Source organism: Lepidochelys olivacea (genome assembly GCF_965140295.1).
Source record: "Lepidochelys olivacea isolate rLepOli2 genome assembly, chromosome: 3".
Lineage (NCBI taxonomy): Eukaryota > Metazoa > Chordata > Testudines > Cheloniidae > Lepidochelys > Lepidochelys olivacea.
Window position 1 is genome coordinate 147,773,522 of NC_140413.1, and position 18,324 is coordinate 147,791,845.

General features: G+C 39.5%; 1 protein-coding gene and 1 long non-coding RNA gene across 3 annotated transcripts in view; both read left to right on the top strand.

Moving 5' to 3' along the window:
* Positions 1–18,324, top strand: part of TTC27 (tetratricopeptide repeat domain 27) — a 184,823-nt gene that overhangs the window by 124,624 nt on the left and 41,875 nt on the right. For both annotated transcript variants that reach the window (XM_084622456.1, XM_084622457.1), the window contains 2 exons: positions 3,203–3,325; positions 11,640–11,867. In XM_084622456.1, the coding sequence (XP_084478582.1) occupies positions 3,203–3,325; positions 11,640–11,867 (351 nt within the window). The remainder of the gene's footprint in view (positions 1–3,202; positions 3,326–11,639; positions 11,868–18,324) is intronic.
* On the top strand, positions 13,612–16,507 carry LOC311517551. The gene is made up of 3 exons (XR_014710733.1): positions 13,612–13,738; positions 15,145–15,227; positions 15,333–16,507. It is a non-coding gene; the product is annotated as an uncharacterized lncRNA (long non-coding RNA).

Consider the following 18,324-nt stretch of genomic DNA (forward strand, 5'->3'; position numbering starts at 1 on the left):
TTAAAAGTGGTAATTCTTCAACAAAAAACCTTCAAAAACAGACTCCAATGTGAAACTGCAGAACTGGAATTAATTTGCAAACTGAACACCATCAAATTAGGCCTAAATAAAGACTGGGAGTGGATGAGTCATTACAAAAACTGATTTTACCATACTAATTTCCCCCTACAGTTACTCATACCTTCTTGTCAACATTTTGAAATGGGCCACCATCATTACCACTAGAAAAGTAATTTTTCCTCCCTTAGTATTCTACTGTTAATTGAATTGTCTCGTTAGACTGACCCCCCGACTTGGTAAGGCAACTCCCATCTTTTCATGTACTCTGTGTGTGTGTGTGTGTGTATATATATATAATTTTATATATAATATATATACCTACTACTGTATTTTCCACTCCATGCATCTAATGAAGTGGGTTCTTATGCCCAAATAAATTTGTTAGTCTCTAAGGTGCTACAAGGACTCCTCGTTGTTTTTACTGATATAGACTAACATGGCTACCACTCTGAAACATGTTCAAATTATTTTTGATATTGTGTGCTATTTTGTGAAGCACCATGTCCTAGAAGCTGCAGTGGAAACCCACTGTCTGCTGCATGTTACCATGTATAAATTGGAAAACTTGTTGAAAAAACTGGATGAACCTAACAATATAGGAATATGTAGATTTAAAAAAGAAAGAAAGAAAAAAAGAAATCAAATTCTAGAACATGTGCAGCTTTTTTATATACATTTCTATCATACACAGAATTGACTGCTTGCTTAGAGGTGTTTGCTTGCAAAACAGCTTTTCTACATGGTCTTCTCGTTTTTTGCTTTAATGGAAAACAGAATAAGAATTCTTCAAAAGAAAATGGAACAAATAGAGTTAGTGTGTTCTACAGTTACCAAAATACCATAAATGAAAAGCGTTGCCATTCTTAGGGGTCTGCTTCCTGTTTCTCCATCTACTCATTAATGAGGTAGACCAAGTCTTATAGGAAGTGGGTCATGGCCAGAGTACTCTGGGTCAGTGGGTGAGATAACCCTGTTTGTTTCCATTTTCCACATAAGCCTGAAGTCCTCCTATACCTCAATAAGGTTCTGCCTCCTAGATGTTGGCCTTTCACTTTGATCCAGGCCCACTCCCCCATCAGTCCCTTTAGTGCCCACTTCCCCTCCTCCACTATGTGATGGATTTTCTTAATAATTCCCTCTTTTCCCCTGTGGAATCTGATACCTCATCCCACAAGAGGAATACCAAAGCTGAAGCACTCTTATTTTCTAGTCATGCAGCTTTCTTTTTTTGTAGGATGAAGAGGGCATTTTTTTCCAGCTACATTTTAATTTTAAGTGGAAGGTCATGCTATTTGAAAGATGTCAGACTGTGCGTAGTCTTATCTGGTGGTATATTTAACGCAGTATCAGAGGGGTAGCCTTGTTAGTCTGTATCCACAAAAACAACGAGGAGTCCAGTGGCACTTTAAAGACTAACAGCTTTATTTGGGCATAAGCTTTTGTGGGTAAAAAACCCACTTCAGATGCATGGAGTGAAAATTACAGGTACAGGCATAAATATATATTGGCACATGAAGAGAGGGGAGTTACATTACAAGTGGAGAACCAGTGTTGAAGGCCAATTCAATCAGGGTGGATGTGGTCCACTCCCAATAATTGATGAGGTGGTGTTAATACCAAGAGAGGGAAAATTGCTTTGGTAGTGAGCCAGCCGCTCCCAGTCCCTATTCAAGCCCAAATTGATGGTGTTAAGTTTGCAAATGAATTGTAGATCTGCAGTTTCTCTTTGAAGTGTGTTTTTGTTGAATAATGGCTACTTTTAAATCTGTTGTTGAATGTCCAGGGAGATTGAAGTGTTCTCCTACTGGCTTTTGTATGTTACTATTCCTGATGTCTGATGCGTGTCCATTTATCCTGCTACGTAGAGACTGTCTGGTTTGGCCAATGTACATGGCAGAGGGGCATTGCTGGCACATGATGGCATATATCACATTAGTAGATGTGCAGGTGAATGAGCCCCTGATGGTGTGGTTGGGTCCTATGATGTTGTCGCTAGAGTAGATATGGAGATAGAGAAGGCAACGGGGATTGGTTCCTGGGTTAGTGTTTCTGTGGTGTGGTTTGTAGTTGCTGGTGAGTATTTGCTTCAGGTTGGAGGGGGGGGGGGGTTGGCTGTCTGTAAGCGAGGATTGACCTGCTTCCCAAGGCCTGTGAGAGTGGGGGATCATTTTCCAGGATGGGTTTTAGTCTGTTGATGTGCTAGAAAGGTTTTAGCTGGGGGCTGAATGTGATGGCCAGTGGTGTTTTGTTATTTTCCTTATTGAGCCTGTCCTGTAGTAGGTGACTTCTGGGTACTATTGCTGTAATAAGATGGTGTTGTATGGTAGTGATAACGTGTATGAATACATATCAAATTGTAGAGGCTATAGATCCCAATTCTGTAGTGAGATGCTCACATGTGGATGCTTGTACCTGCATAGAGCTCCATTAAATCAATTTGATCTCCGAATGAGCTTAGGGGGGTTGCCTTCATTATCTCATTGCAGGATTGGGGCCTTACTTAGTAAATTTCTATATATTTCTACAAATAAAATTATGTATTTTATATGTGGTAAGCAAGTTTATAATTTCTTTAAAACTGAAGGGGATATTGCTATATTAATCTCTTTTTTAAAAAAACAAAAAACTTCAAAGTCTAGAAAACACAGCTTAATAGGTTAGTTTAAAATGGAATTACTTATTTTTAAAAGTTAAATAAATATTGTATCGCAATGCGTCTGCTCTCAAATCTTTGTCTTTCCTTTAAGTCAGATCTGTATGGCTGCTCAAACTGGACTGATATGCCTTCTGGAAGGAGCTCTAAATTTTTCCAATTTTTTCACATCAAAAATTATTTATGGAGATTGTTACATTGTGTGGACAAGTTTACTTTAAATATATTTGAAACAATACAAAGGAATTTTTATTAGGATGATTTGTCAGTGATGAGCAAAATTCAGATGCTTGATTGGGATTAATCACCCAGAAGTTATCCAAACTTTATCCCAACCCCATTAGTCTTCAAAATTTGGCTACACATCTCATGAGAAATGTTTCTTGTATTTTTTGTGTTTCCTGTTAAGGCCAGAAATGCCTGTAACATCTTTTTTAAAAATGATAATGAACATGCATTTAACTTTTCTCTATTATTTTTGACTTTCAGCACCAACTTGCAAGCTTACTCTTTGAACTGGGGTGCACAAGTTCAGCTCTCCAGATCTTTGAGAAGCTGGAAATGTGGGAAGCTGTAGTAATCTGCTATGAAAGAGCAGGACAGCATGGGAAGGTGAGAGTCTTGTTTCTGAGCTGAGTTTCTTGGATTTTGTTATTTATATTACAGTAGCACCTAGAAATCTTGTTGTGCTACGCACTGTATACATGTACACACATGCAGATACACACAGAGCTGTTATGTATTAGTACAAATAGATATGAACTCACCCAACTTTTTTCTATTTAGCAATTCAAACAATGGCTGATTTATTGTAGGTGTCACGGCAGAAGTGGGTCTGGCGAAGGTATTTGAACTGGGAGAGGGTAGTACAGGTCAGCCCACGGTCAGTGTCCATACACAAGGAGAAGTGTGTGAAGAAAATATTTGTGGGGAAAGAGGACAAGCAGCAAATGAGTTTAGTATCATTGGTAGAACTGAGAAGGACCTGTGGTTGGGGACATGTTGGGAGAGGAATGCGTGAGTGAGAAGTGGCTTTGGAGGTGAGAGCAAGAAGTTTGAACTTGATAGCGTGACTGATTGTGTGTGAGAGAGAGAGAAGGGTGATGTGGTCCTGGCTAAGGACAATGAAGACTGTTTTATATGGTGGGGTACAATGTGAGTGTTACAGATTAGGAGGTTCAAATAATCAAAATGGGGAGATGCTGAGGGCCTGGACAAGAGTTCTGACTGTGTGAAAATAGGTAATCCAGTTATAATTCCCACTTAACTTTAGTTCTCATTTAACGGTAGCTCAAACAGACATATGCTGTACGTTTTGTTTTTAAAAGGCATAGTTTTAAGAATCATTAAGATAAATCAAATACTCAAGTCGGGAAATGCAGTTTTTAAGATTGAAAGTTCCACTTTAACTCTCCCTGCTTGGTTGTTTCTCTGCTGAGGTTTCTCTGAACTTCTCCCTCCATTGCACTAGCACTTGTGACCAGCAGTGGGAGCACTAGGGTAGGCCAGCCAGTTGACATTTACTGCTGTCATCTAACCCCGTATGCTGATGACACAGTAGTATAAAGCTGCTGGTGGCTAGTCTGTATTAGCCCTACCTGTTGCTCACACCAATGAAAATGCACTGGTGCTAAAGCATTGATGAAAGGAATTTAAGAAAATGCTTACTGGATATGTTACCTGTTTGCTTATACCTTTAAATGTGTTCTGATTATGCTAATATGTCCAGGTGGGAAGATTGATAAAATAAGATCCATGGTAAAAACCCTGTTTTCAGTAGCACGGAACTTTCTGAAAGGTGAAAGTTTTTCCTCTTTAGTCTCTTGGCCACCTTACTCAGATCTACTGATACATGGAGAACCTATTTAAAGCCATACATGGAAAGACTGGGCTTACATTGAGTTAAGGTTGCAGAGGCAGTTTGTAGTCTTTTTATATAGAATTGTAACTTGTCAATTAAAACAAATAACCTAGAATTTCTTTTAATGCCTTATGTAACTTTTTCCAATTATACTAGGCCAATATCTAGATCTTGGTAATTATAAACTGACAGATCTGTGTTTCACTGCCAAATGCCATGTCACATTATGCCTGCCTTGGGGATACTGTGCTACTCTAAGGACTCTTTCAGTACAGTAGAGAAATAGAGGTAAATATTTTCCATTTCCTGGAAACACATTCTGTTCTAGTTAAATGCACCAACTGCCCATAGGGAGTTATGAAAATGGCATTCAGGCAGAGTATCTGACACAGGAAACTGCTTTCAGAATTGATGTTTGTACAGCACTTTGAAAATACAAAACACCATGTAAGTGCTATGTAGCAACAGTACTGAAAACAAGGTTAGATCTAGAGCAAACCGACAAAAAAAGATTTAGCTGTAAGACAAGGAGTGAGTATATTTGTGCTCATTATCAAGAGAGCATTATTAATGTGAAATATTCCTATTAAAAAGACACTGTAACTAGACGTGTGGAAATGCATGAGAATCTGCTAGTGCGAAATATTGTCAGTGGATGGAGCAGCCTCAGAGCAAGCTGTGTTAGACAAGGCTTTGTACCTGATTCTCAGGATTGCTATTTTAAAATGAGTGTAATGAAAAGCTGAAAAAACTTACAAAATGGTCAAACACTGAAGAATATTAAGGGGGGAATATTAAGCCCTAGAGTCATATCATGCTCTTTATTTCTACTTTTGAATTCTTGGTTGACAAAAAAGTTACAAACATCAACAATGCAGATACAGAAGTGAAGAGGTAAAGTAGTGCTACAATTAGTACTGCAGCATATATTAGATTAATGTATTAGATCCAATATACTTGAGAAAAGCCTCAATGATAACTGGGAGAGTGCATATAGCCGCATAAAACTTGCTAAGAGCAAGAGGTTACTAAAGTTTAGTAAACTGTTTTCTGGATTTTTGTATGATTATTGGATATGACTCTACTTATTTATTTCATAATATGAATATAATTAGTGGAATCTGGTATCATAAAGTGAGCCAGCAAAAGAGCAACACAGTGCCAAGCAAGGAGCAAAACAGAACACTTATACAAAAAGAGCAATTTAAGTTGTGAACACACAGTGTGGTGTTAGTTACTGACCTTGTCATTCCAATTTTTTCACTTGTTGCATTCCTCCAATAGACCTATTGAAGAGCAGACACCAGTCTTCATGGATGTGGTAAAAAAGTAGGCTGAGGAAAGGGTCCTGAGCCTGTCAATACTACTGAAAACTAAAGAGGGGCATTTGTACCAAATGGAAATGTTACTGGGAGCATAAATTTGGAGGAGAGGGCAATGGCTATAGAAGCTAAGATGGTCCCTTGATCTTGAAACCTTGAATAAGGCATCCGGTTTAAAAATATCACCCAGCCTTTCAGTAATGGCCCCTAGCCTCCAGCACCTGCCCTGTGCACACACTTCACCTTCAGCCAGAGAACTGCATGTTTTGCCAGCTGGCAAATAGACCTACACCCACTACTTCCTCTCTGCTTTGCCCCCTCCATGCTGCTTGGTATGTGTCAAAGGTGTAAATGAAGGGCTGTTAGGAGCAGAGCTCCCTCCTCAGCTTCTCCTGCATTAGTTCAAGCCATTGAACCCACTGTGGTTTACTAGGGTCAGGCGAGACATCAGAGGAGAGGGCTGCTAGCTTGGTTCTTAAGACATCTTCAGGGACAAGACACCCTTCCCTCCATCATTGTGGAGGCTTGGTGGGAACTTGTTCCTTACCCTAACTTGGGGATAGTTCCAGCCCCGCTCCTCACCCACCTTCCCCAGCCTTTGACTTGCCTGTGAATTTCCACCTTGAGGAGTGCCAGTGTAACAAGGCAGTAGATGCTTGTGAGATGGACACTGCTTTGGAGGAGGGGAATTGCTCCCCCTAGGACAGAGCTATTTGGGGACATAGTTGTGGGGAGCCTGCATGGGGTTTGGCCCTCCTGACCACTTGCCGTGTTAGAGAGACAGCAAGAATGTGGAGAGAGGAGGAGCTCCTGGAAAGAAAGCTCCTGGAATGGGGTGGGGACTCCCTCATGTGCAGGAGCCCTAGAACACTGCTTCCCCTTCTTCCTCGGGTGGGAAAAGCCAGGAACAGAGCCCAGCTTTGCAGCTGCAGAGGCAGCAATCCATATGTCAGCAATCGTCCTTGTCACCACAGGAGAAGTCTATGAATGCAAAACCACAAAACATTACAAATGTTACTTCATGCAGGGGAACAACAATAGGAAGAGCTGGGAAGCCTGTTTCACCCTCTTATTCTGACTGTCTATGCATTACAGAGACAAGGTGGGTGAGGCAATATCTTTTATTGGACCAGCTTCTGTTGGTGACGGAGACTAGCTTTTGCACTTATACAGAGCTCTTTTTCAAGTCTGGGAAATGTACTCAGTGTGTCACAACTCAGTACTAGGTGGAACAGTTTTTTTTTTAGAAGATAACACATTTCAAGAGATCATTGAAGGTGTAGTGGCCCATTAACACTTCTTCAGTCATGGGGGGAAGGGAGCTGGGAGGGGTTATTAGTGGGTTACAGATTGTTGTAATAAACCATAAATCCAATGTGTCTATTCAGTCCATGATTTTTAATGTCTAGCAAAGTTATGAATTTAAGCTCTCAGGCTCATCTTTTGAAGGTGTTGTGCAGGTTTCCTCTAAGAATGAGGATTGAGAGGTCAGATATAGAGAGTGGTCGCTTTCTGAAAAGTGTTCACCTTCAGATGATGTTTTTGTCTTTTATTATTTTTCTGTGCGAGTTCATTCCAAGAGCGCAGTGATTGTCTTGTTTTACCCATTTAGTTGTTGTTGGGGCCTTAATGCACTGGATAAGGTATTCCACATATTGTGATAGGCATGCATAGGGTCCATGGATCTTGAAAGGTGTGTTGTGGGGAGTGTTGATTATCACAGCAGTAGAGAAATGTCTACAGGTTTTGTAACTGTTGTTCTGGCAGGGTCCAGTGCCACTTTGAGTTGATGTGCCCTGGTGTAAGCTGGGACCAACATGCCTACAATACTGCCTGTGCAATTTGTGGCAGAAAAGGAGTATCATGAAGTGCTGTGCAGCACAGGAACATGGGAAGGGGAAAGACAGGACAATTTAGATGAATATCAGGAAAAGCTTCTTCAAGGCAAGATCAAACTAGTATATAAATTACTAAATTAATATTTTACATGATGCTTTGAAAATGTAACTACTGCCATTAAACTTTACAACAGGCTTGTAGAGAAATAAGTATTCCCTATATGTAGAAGAGGAAACTGAGACAAAGACTGCAATGAGTCAGTTCCAAAACAGGAATTAGAATTTGGGAGTTTCCCTCTCCCACTCTCATGCTCAACCCACTCTGTCATACTACCTCTCTAGTAGACTGTCAAATACACTCCCAAGGGTAGGATGACCAGATGTCCCTTTTTTAAGCCCTCCTGCGTGTGTCCTGACTTTTTTTTTTTTTTTACAAATGGGCAAATTGTCCTGTATTTTGGGTCTCCCACACCCACCCGGGCCGCTCCCCGTGCTGGTCCATCAGCACAGCCCCCACTGCGTGCTGGCTCTCGGCCAGCAGGGCCTCGCCCCCGTCCCATTTCCAGCCAGCACTGACTGCGCTCTGCGGTGGTTAGTGAGTGCGGGCAGGCTCCAGGCAGTGGCCGTTTGTGTCACCTCTGCTGCCCACCCATCGGCCCATTACGTGCATTGTCTTTCTTCATGTTTTAAATAAGTGTCTAGTGAACTGAGCTCTTGCTTTCATTCCAGTTCAGCTTAGACACGCCTGTCCAAACCATTTAATTGTAACAAAACTAAAATTACAGTTTCATAAATATTGCTGATTTAAACAAGATTTGATTTACCATGTTAAATTTATCTTTTTTATAAAGTTAATTTTAAGAAGTTTTGTGAAGATTAAGAAAAGTAGCTTGTTCTATAGTTTGGGAACATGCTCAAAATATATTTTTCAAAAGTTCATTTTATTTTGATTTCATTGCTAATTATGTAACATTTCAAGTCATTAAAAATGTATTTAATGATTAAGAATTATGAAATGAATCTCTCACATAGCGATTACACTTCATTTATCTAAATTATGGTCTTACCAAGAGAAGATCACCACTCAGATCCACATGAAGGATTTTGCTTCCAATATTTTTCTTTCTACAGAACCAGAATTCCCATCAAAGAGCAGGATACCAGTTTATATCTGCTACAAGATTACAAGAGTAATTTTGCTCTTAACAAAAATGCACAGCATAATGGGAAATCTTGATTTGAAGCATTATCCAGATTTGTATGAGCCAACAAACTAATCATTTTTAAAAATCCAGATAATTTTGTGACTTTGTGATAAGAATCATTTGCATTAGTCCTGTGAAGATTGGAGGAACAAAGAGAGGATGAAAAACCAACTGCATAATATATATGGGAGGTGAACAGACAAAGTATTGTATATTTAATTATTCTGTTTTATCTCCAAGCTGGAATATTTATATTGGCAATGAATCCCTGCAAATTCAGGCCAAACCATACTGTTTTTGCGCACTTAAATGTAAAATGTAATTAGTGAATGGCTGGGCTGTTTGTGTAGTGTGTAACAGTACTAGGCACTACCATACAGAGACCTGGGTTTGGGAGTGACTTACACAGGATGAGGGAAAGGAGCAGCATGCAATGCCCTTTTCACCTCATAGCTGCTGTTCACAGCAGAATTGGTTAGTCTCGAAGATGCCACTAGTACTCCTTTTCTTTTTGCGAATACAGACTAACACGGCTGCTACTCTGAAACCTATTTTAATTGTGTGGTTCTCTCTGTTCTAGAACAATTAATCATCTTTGAGATCAGCTGTCAATATTTATTAATTTAATCACAGTCAGAGAAGTTAGAGATGTGAGGAAAAATTATTTGTTATCTAGTCTTTCCCTCTGCCAGCTTAGGGTTTTTTATGAAGGTATATTTTTCTCATGCTTTGCCCAGTCTAATAATAAATGTCTCAAGTAATAGAGATTTCACAGCTTCCTTTGGAAAACTATTCCACTGCTTAAGAACTCTTACTGGTCAGAAATTTTTCCTGAGACTCAGCCTACAATTTTCTGCTTCTTAATTTGGTACCATATTTTCCAATTATGTTCCCATACAATCCTAAACAATTCCTCTCCCTTCTTTGTTTATGCCCTTCCAGTATTTGTAGACTGTTATGTTTCTGCTAAATCTTCACTTACCATAGATGGCAGCAAGAATGTCTTAATATATTAGAGATGAAAAAATTCACAACAAAGTGAAACCCTTGAAAGGGCTCTTTCTTTCTGAAGATTTCTGAATGGGCTCTTTGAACTTTATTAATAGTCCAAAATTAACCTGTATGCCCAAAATTGAGGGAGGGGCAGTAGAAGACTGCACACACATTGGCCATTTTTTCTGACTGAATTCCCTAGAGATTATGCAAGTGTGGGGAAGGAAAATAGCTTTCATTAGAACAGAAGAGGGAAGAATCATTCCCACATGAAGATCAACAGTGCAGTTGCCTTAGGTAGAGTGAGTGACATACTGCAGGGGAATGTGATTAATAATAAACTGCTCAACCTTGACTCTGTGGCAGGATTTATTGGACTAAGCCATAATCTCATATGGTTCAAACTGATCCTTTCAAATAGAGAGCATACACTGAGTTGAATTCTGAATGATGCTGCTAATATCTGTGTGTGTTATGTGTTGAGGTTATATTTGGGTGGGGGGAAATTCACTTTGGACCACTGATGATAGACCACTACCTATTTATTTATTGGTGAGACTAAGGAGGGGAAAGTATCTTTTTGAAACTTTGAGGTTAGGGAGACACTGTAACCTGGCACTGAGGAAAGTAAGACAGAGTTATAAAGGGTATTGTAGGCAGTCAATTTTAACAGGTCTTGTGGGAACTCCAGCATGTATCCTCTCTTCCAAAAGCCTGCAAATCCTCTGAAGCTTGGTTTTTAAATGCTTACTTATGTCTGAGTATATTTTTATCTCCTACATTTAGATGAAAATATAGCTTTTATTTGTACATTTTGTAGAACAGTAGCAGCCACAGCCAAGAGGGAGTAAAGAGAGAGGTAACATAAAACATGTTGGAAGCATTGCCTCCAGAAGGGGCAAATTAGAGATCAGGAAATGGAATAAGCATTGAGGATACCTAATGAGGTGATTCAAACAAAGAAGAATAAAAGAGCAGGCAGGACCTGTCAGTAGCCTAATAGTAGCGGCAGTGCACTACCATGTAAGAGATACAGATTGGATTTCCAGAGTTTGTATTTGCTTGTTGGGCAAAAGATACAGTTGAGGCATGAAATGGGGAACAGCTATTTGCAGCTTTAACGTACTGACACTTTCCCCAGTACAAAGAGGTAAAGGTTAATCCCATTTTGACACTGAGGTGCTCCCAGGTTGTACCATATTTCAAAATTTTACTGGAGAAAAATTCTCCTTTTCACGTAGTCCTCTGCTTTATCTCCAAATAGTCCTCTGCTGGAAAATGTAAGAGTTTACATTTCACCTTGACTTCCATGAAAATCAGTTTGAAAAAAATTGATCTCTGAAATGACTCCTTTTTACTGCACTAGAGTTGCAAGAAAAATGAATATGGCTTTCGTATTTAACATAAGTAAATCATGCCTTAAGGTTCATGCAGACATGAACAGAATTTTAACAACAGTACTTAAATGTTAGTCTTTGGGCTTTACAAGATGTAAAAGAATTTATGGAACTTTTTTTTTTTTCAAGGATTTATCTCTGACACAGACTTTGTTCAAGATACTGTTTTGTTTTTCAGATTTCTTGACTTTTCTTAGATTATGTAAGGAACTGCTAAAGTGTAAAATCTGAGAGACAATGGTAATATGTGGTTAGATTGACCATGGATTCTCCTATTAAGGGGCTCATTTCCTTTTTATTTTTATAATAGGCGGAAGAAGTCTTGAGGCGAGAGCTAGAAAAAAAGGAAACACCAGGATTATATTGCTTGCTGGGTGATGTTCTTAAAGATCACCAGTACTATGACAAGGCTTGGGAGTTATCTAAGCATCGCAGTGCCCGGGCCCAGCGCTCCAAGGGTCTCCTCTATCTTCGCAACAAAGAGTTCAGAGAATGTGTGGAGTGCTTCGAATGTTCAGTGAAGATTAACCCCATGCAGGTTGGGAACGAAAAACAAATATGGTTTTTAAAGTTTGCATGTTTACTTTTTAATTTTGTTGTGTTTTTAAATGTATTTTTCAAAATTTAAAAACAGGTTAACTGTGTTCACAAATGGTCAGAGTAACCGTTTTAACGTTATTAATTTATGTGGTAAACATTGCTGATCTTCAAGGTGAGAGACTAAGAGCTCTGTCTAGAAGCAGCATAATAAGGGAATGGACATGTACAAGCTTTCCTATGCAGGCCTTCTGCTGAAATTGAGACTTGGCTTTTTGCATCCCCACTGTCCCCAAAATGCCAAGACACTGCAAATGGTAGTGTTGCTAGGCAATAAAGGGCGGGGTGGACTAACCGCATCTGAAGTTTCTTCTCACCGCCAAATGGTCTGGATCAGAACTTTCAGTGACCTCATGTGATGCACTTCTAGAAGTGATAGTTGTACGTAGTTTTACAAGTTTTATACTACTTTACAGACATTTTATTATTTAATCTATTTGGCCCAAGTGTAGTATTAAAGTGCAAAAGTTTGCAAAAGACAACGCAGTAATACAATTATGGTATAATATAGAAGGTATTTCTCACTAATGTATATTCTTAATCTAGCGTGATATTTTTTCATGTAATATAGTTCCCTAGCTGCAAAATAGTATTTCATGTGCATTTAAGAATATATCAATTTTATAGGCATCTTAGAAGTACCTAAAATAGAGATTATAATTTATAGAATCTTAACACTATTACTCCCTCCTTTTCTGCTGGCAAAAGATTTTTACACGCAAATGTATTTATAAATTTGATTGGCTGTCTTGCATCCTAGTTAAAGAAAACAGACCATATAGATATTTTCAGTAGCGAATCCTGCAAAAGAGTCGTAGGAACTACCATTTGGGTAGTGACAAGCTTATGGGTGCAGCTAAATCCATTCACTCTTTAAAACATGTATGCTGATGTTTCGGTTTAGGGCTGAATTGTGTCTTATAACTATTGCCTTGCACTGGGAATGGATTATAGCTGCTACTTCCCAGCAGGCATTGTGCTTCATAGATGACTCCTAGAGCTCCTTAACAAATATGGGGAGCACTGCTCACACCCCATAAGACCTTTCTTGGATTCATTTCTTCTGCACATCTCTTGGCTGAGTAGTGGTTCTAGGCCAACAAAGTTTTTGTCCTTGGGGGGGTTTGAGGATTTTTGGCTATGAATAGGCCTGCATGGATAGCACAAACCTAGAGTGGCACCTTATGGCCTGTCCCTCCCTCTGTGCAGTAGCTAACCCCATTCTGGTCCTTTATGAAGAGATCTTGCAGTTTGACAGTAAACAGAAAACAGATATGAATTTTCATTTAACACAGTCTGCATGAGGTACCACAGGAAGAGAGAAGGTTCCAGCAAAGTAAAGTAGAACGTCAGCTGTCAGTGTTTCCAGGCAAGATCCAGAAACAAGGTTAGGAGTACTAGTGGCACCTTAGAGACTAACCAATTTATTTGAGCATAAGCTTTCGTGAGCTACAGCTCACTTCATCAGATGCACGAAAGCTTATGCTCAAATAAATTGGTTAGTCTCTAAGGTGCCACTAGTACTCCTTTTCTTTTTGCGAATACAGACTAACACGGCTGCTACTCAGAAACAAGGTTGTAACTGAGAACCCTGTAAACCAAACAGATAAGCTGAAACGGTCTGGGAAAGCAAAATGGAGCTTCCCAAGCAACAAAGATCTATCTCTTGGTTCAAGGGGATTGAAGAAAGTTTGGGATCTTCTCACAAAACCAACCACAAGAAATAAGGGAAGAGTGAGCACCATCAAAAAGGCCTTGATTTGCTGTGAGAATAAGGGGATCCTGCAGTTGGAGAAAAGAGGGTACTAACAGGTACAAGCAGTAAAATAGTCTTATCCTTTAAATTCTTCAGATTATGATTTCTGGTACCTCTGTTATCGTGTAACCAAAAGCTTAGAACATGAGAAAGAGAGAGAGGTTGGGGAAAGGGTATATTTGGGAGAAATTTGGTTATATGGATAGACAGAATTTAACCAAGGGGAGTGCCAGGCGAGAAGAGTAGTGGAGATAATACCACATCTGAGTTTTTAAAAAAAAGGAGAGGGGTGGGGGAGACTTCATCACTCAAACATGAAAACACTCCAGAGGCGGTGTCTGTATCTGTGACTGACTTGAGCCATCTCTGTGAGTCAGCAAGAACTTTTATAAATTGAGATGATGATGAGGCTGTTAACTGAGACAGGAGAAAAATGCAGGAGAGCTGTATTAGGTTTTTGAAAATTAGACATTTGAGGTTCATTGAGGATGTAGGAAATAAAAAAAAAATGACTTTGAAATGTTGGTAGCACAGTAAAAGAAAGCACAGAGAAAGGTGCAACATTCCAAAGAGTTGATTGAGAACCTTGGAAAATAAAGATTAATAGATCCTGATTATTTTATCCACAAGCTAATTAGCAATTTATAGTAAACAAAGCGCTTAATCATTTAGGCCAAACTAGGTTTCTGATTGAGTGTTCACCTTAGTTTCTGAAAAAGTTACCTGAAAATAAAAAGAAAGGAATGTATTAATGTCATTGTCCCAGGACATAAAAGTATAAAGACCTGCAAGCAAATTTAAAAGTCTGAGTAAAAGCACACTTACGTATCTGATAGAATGGAGATAGTAATGTTAAATAGTTTACTTTCCAACCTGAGACTTTGAGAGACACTAGAACATCATGGTTAAAATTGAACCTGCAGCTCATTTGGAAATGTTTGTTGTGCTAAAGTATTCTGGGCAGTTAGCTCCAGCTATTCTGTAGTAATTTGGCTGAAAGTAGATGCATGAACAATGTTACCTGGCATCCAAAGAAAAATAATAAATTATAGTAAAGAGCTCCTGTACTGCAGCAGGGGAATTAATTGAGGTTTTCAGAAATTTAATATAAGCTTCTTTAAATATGGCTAGTTTTTCTTTTTAACAACCCTGTCCCGTCCCCCGCCCCAAAAAAAAAAAGGAAAAAAAAAAAGAAAGCATCTGTTTCCTTGCTCTGAGATTTGGATTCCTGCTCCATAGCATGTTTGTTTTCTCTCTTGACTTTGCAGGGAAAATGAAAACAGTGCACTGCCAGTGGCAGTTGCTCTTCCTTAAACTTTATTTACATGTGGTGACAATTCTTCAATGAGATAAAAACTTGTATTTCAACAGTAATTGTTTTTTACAAGTGAGACTAAAGTAAACTGAATAATTTTTACTGAGTTATTTTTCAACAAAATCTTCACATTTGTTTGTCTCACAGTATGCTGAAAGCAGTATCAGTAATTCTACATTTTTGGTGTTGGAGTCTATAAATGTTTCAGCATGACTCTCAAGCATTATAAGGTAAAGCATAGAACACATTTCACCTGCTTATTTTGGCAATACAAAAGCTTGTTCTAATGCAGATTATATGGAAGATTGTTGATTAAGATCTTCCCATTGTTACAGACACAGCTGTGCTAGAGAGAGTTCTGGAGCCATCCATAAGAACTAAAACCAGTAATTCAGCATCTGTGACCTTAAGCTACCTTCATCTGTGAAGCAGCTGGCAGCCTTACTGTTCCATTTTGCAGTCTACCTTCTAAAGTCTTTCTTCAGTTTGTAACCATTTTCTCTGATGGGGAGGAAATTTGAATAAAACTGGCCTTCTGCGCTGTTCTATCCAACTTCTAAGATGTACAGAAACAATTTAATCTGCCTACAGCAATCTCTGTGAAGTGAACTACAGAAGCTTGGTCTCCGTCTGCTGTTAGTTACTCATGATTAAGGTTAAGTGTCTGTCACAGGTATTTTTAGTAAAAGTCAGGGACAGGTTGTGGGCAATAAACAAAAATTCAGAGAAGCCTGTGACCTGTCCCTAACTTTTACTAAAAAAATACCTGGGAGGTCTGGGGGTAACAGTGGGAGCAGCACAGGGGCTGGCCTCCAGCAGCTGCTTCAGCTGCCCCATGGATGGCCCCAGGCCACTGCTCTGCCAGCCCTATGGAATGCTGCTCCGGCAGCCCTGGGGCAGATTGTCCACCCCCTCCACACTGCTTCAGCCCTGGGCTGCTGCTCCAGCGTCCGTGGGATTGACAGCTACTTCAGCCCTGCCGATGCGGAAGAAGTCATGGAGGTCCTGGAAAGTCACGGAATGCGTGGCCTCCATGACAGAATTGTACCCTTACTCATGATCACTGCTGTGCTTGTGGTGGTGGTAATTTGCATTAGAGTAGTACCTAAAGGCCCCAGTCAAGATCAGGTCACTGTTGTACTAGGCAGTGAATGAACATATAGTTTAAAATCTGAATAGACAAGACCGATACAGGTTGGGAGAAAGAAAGTGATATTATCCCCATTGTATAGAGAGAAAAGTGAGGCACAGATATTAAATGACCTGCCTGTGGTCACCAAAAAAGTCTGCAGAGCCAGAAATTGAGCCCAGATCTCTTGCATGTCTGGACTGCAACACTGTCTTTCATATCAGTTTTGAGCAGCTTGACAGTTCTTTTCCAACCTCACCTTTCTAAATGTTGTGGTAATTAGTTTCTCTTACTCTTCTATTTTTGGGTGCAATTGACATTCGTTGAACTATTATCCTATTTCTCTGCATACCAGAATCTCTGTCTGCAATTAGTGCAACTCAGGACTTCTGCTTTTCTCTCCAAGGTGAGTGGCTTGTCAGATTCCACCCACATTTACCCCGCTGTATACAGAGGTACATTTTCTATAGAATCACTTTTTTGGTTACTGTTATGTGTGATGCCCACTCCAGTAATGCCTGTCCTGTAAAGGATATAGATATTATAATGTGCTTTCCCCTCTTCTATGTCTGTATATTGTGCTTCTCATAACTGTTCCCCAGGTCCATGAGAAGATGGCATATAATTCCTCCCCCTCCAAATCTCCTGTCTTTCCACAGAATCGTACAAAAACCATCAAGGCTAATTGTAGTTCTGCAGAAACAAATCACCCTGTAGGAAAATATTTCCCTGAAGCATTAAGAATTTAAATCCTGAAGTGATTCAATGCTTAAATGACATGTTTGATTCCAGTGAGTCAGAGCCTGATTCTGATTCATACAAGGACTCAAGTTGACTCAAATTATATACACATTAGAAGCTAAAAAAGGAAGAAAGATCCATTCTTGTCTTCCTGGTCCCTGTCTCCCATGGGAAATGCAAAGGGAAAAAAGTATTTAGAGTCAAATTCAGCTGCTATTATTCAGGCAAATTCCCACTTAAGGCAAGAGGAGTTTTGGTTAATAAAGGGCAGCAGGTTTTATTCCTTAAAGCGTAAAACTAACAAGCATTCTGCTGAGAGGTGCTCTTCATTTTTTGTGTTCCATCCAAAGAAAGCTTTTAAATGAAAGCCAGTCCAAAACAAATAAAAATGAGCAGCTTTCCTCCATATAGGAGAGAGAAATTTCCTGTTCCTCAGGATGTTCTACCTATGATTTAGAGGCAAATTGTTTGAGACAAGTTGGACAAAATAATGTATCTTGCCCGCCCGCCGCCCCGCCCCTCCCCCCTTGGATACTGAAGTTTTTCATACACCATTGTCTTCTAAAGATCTGCCTAAAATGTTTCCTTCCAAAAGTTAATTCTCTGTTCCAGAATATCTTAGAAGAAATGTAGGTTCCTCCCAAAAATTATGAATGATTCAACTACATAAATGACACATTCTCTGTTGCTAAGAATCTATTCTTCCTTTCTAGCATTGATCAAAAAAACTTTCTGATTTCTGTGAACAGAATCCGGTGTTCCCAAAGATTTCTTAGATAAGGATATTGACTATTCTTCCTAACCTGGTTTTTGAGACTGAGGCTAGAAATGGCTTACATTTTCACAGCCAGAGTCTTGCTACAATGGGTTGTGCCCATTCCGGTGACAGTTGGCAGCCCAGTAATCTGCCAGTGAGAACTCTTGACACACATACAATCCCATTTATGTTACTGACTCACTTCCGCAGTAGAATTACAGCATGTGGATTAGAAGGAGAGGAAGGGTGATAGTTGAGTTAACTTGAGAAGCCTTGAGACTTCTTCCACCTATTGAGTTAACTAACACCTTTATTTAGCTGTGACACTTGAGTACCTTTCCCAGAGCTGAAGAAGAGCTCTGTGTAGCTCAAAGTGCTCTCTTTCACTAACGGAAGTTGGTCCAGTAAAAGATATTGCCTCACTCACCTTGTCCCTCTACTATCTTGGGACCAACATGGCTATAACAACACTGCAAGCACTTTTCTGGAAGTAGCAGACCAGACCATGTGGCTCAGAAAACTTTGCATGCTAGCCTGCACGGATTTGAGATAGCCTGCAAATAGGTCATATATTAGTATCTCTCTGGAAGTCAGCTTGCCATTGACTGCAACTGGATTTCAAAGCTTCAAACAATGCAATAAAAGTCTTACTCTCAAGAATTTCCCTTTTGAAAATCAGTCAGCCTTGTAGCGAGTGAGG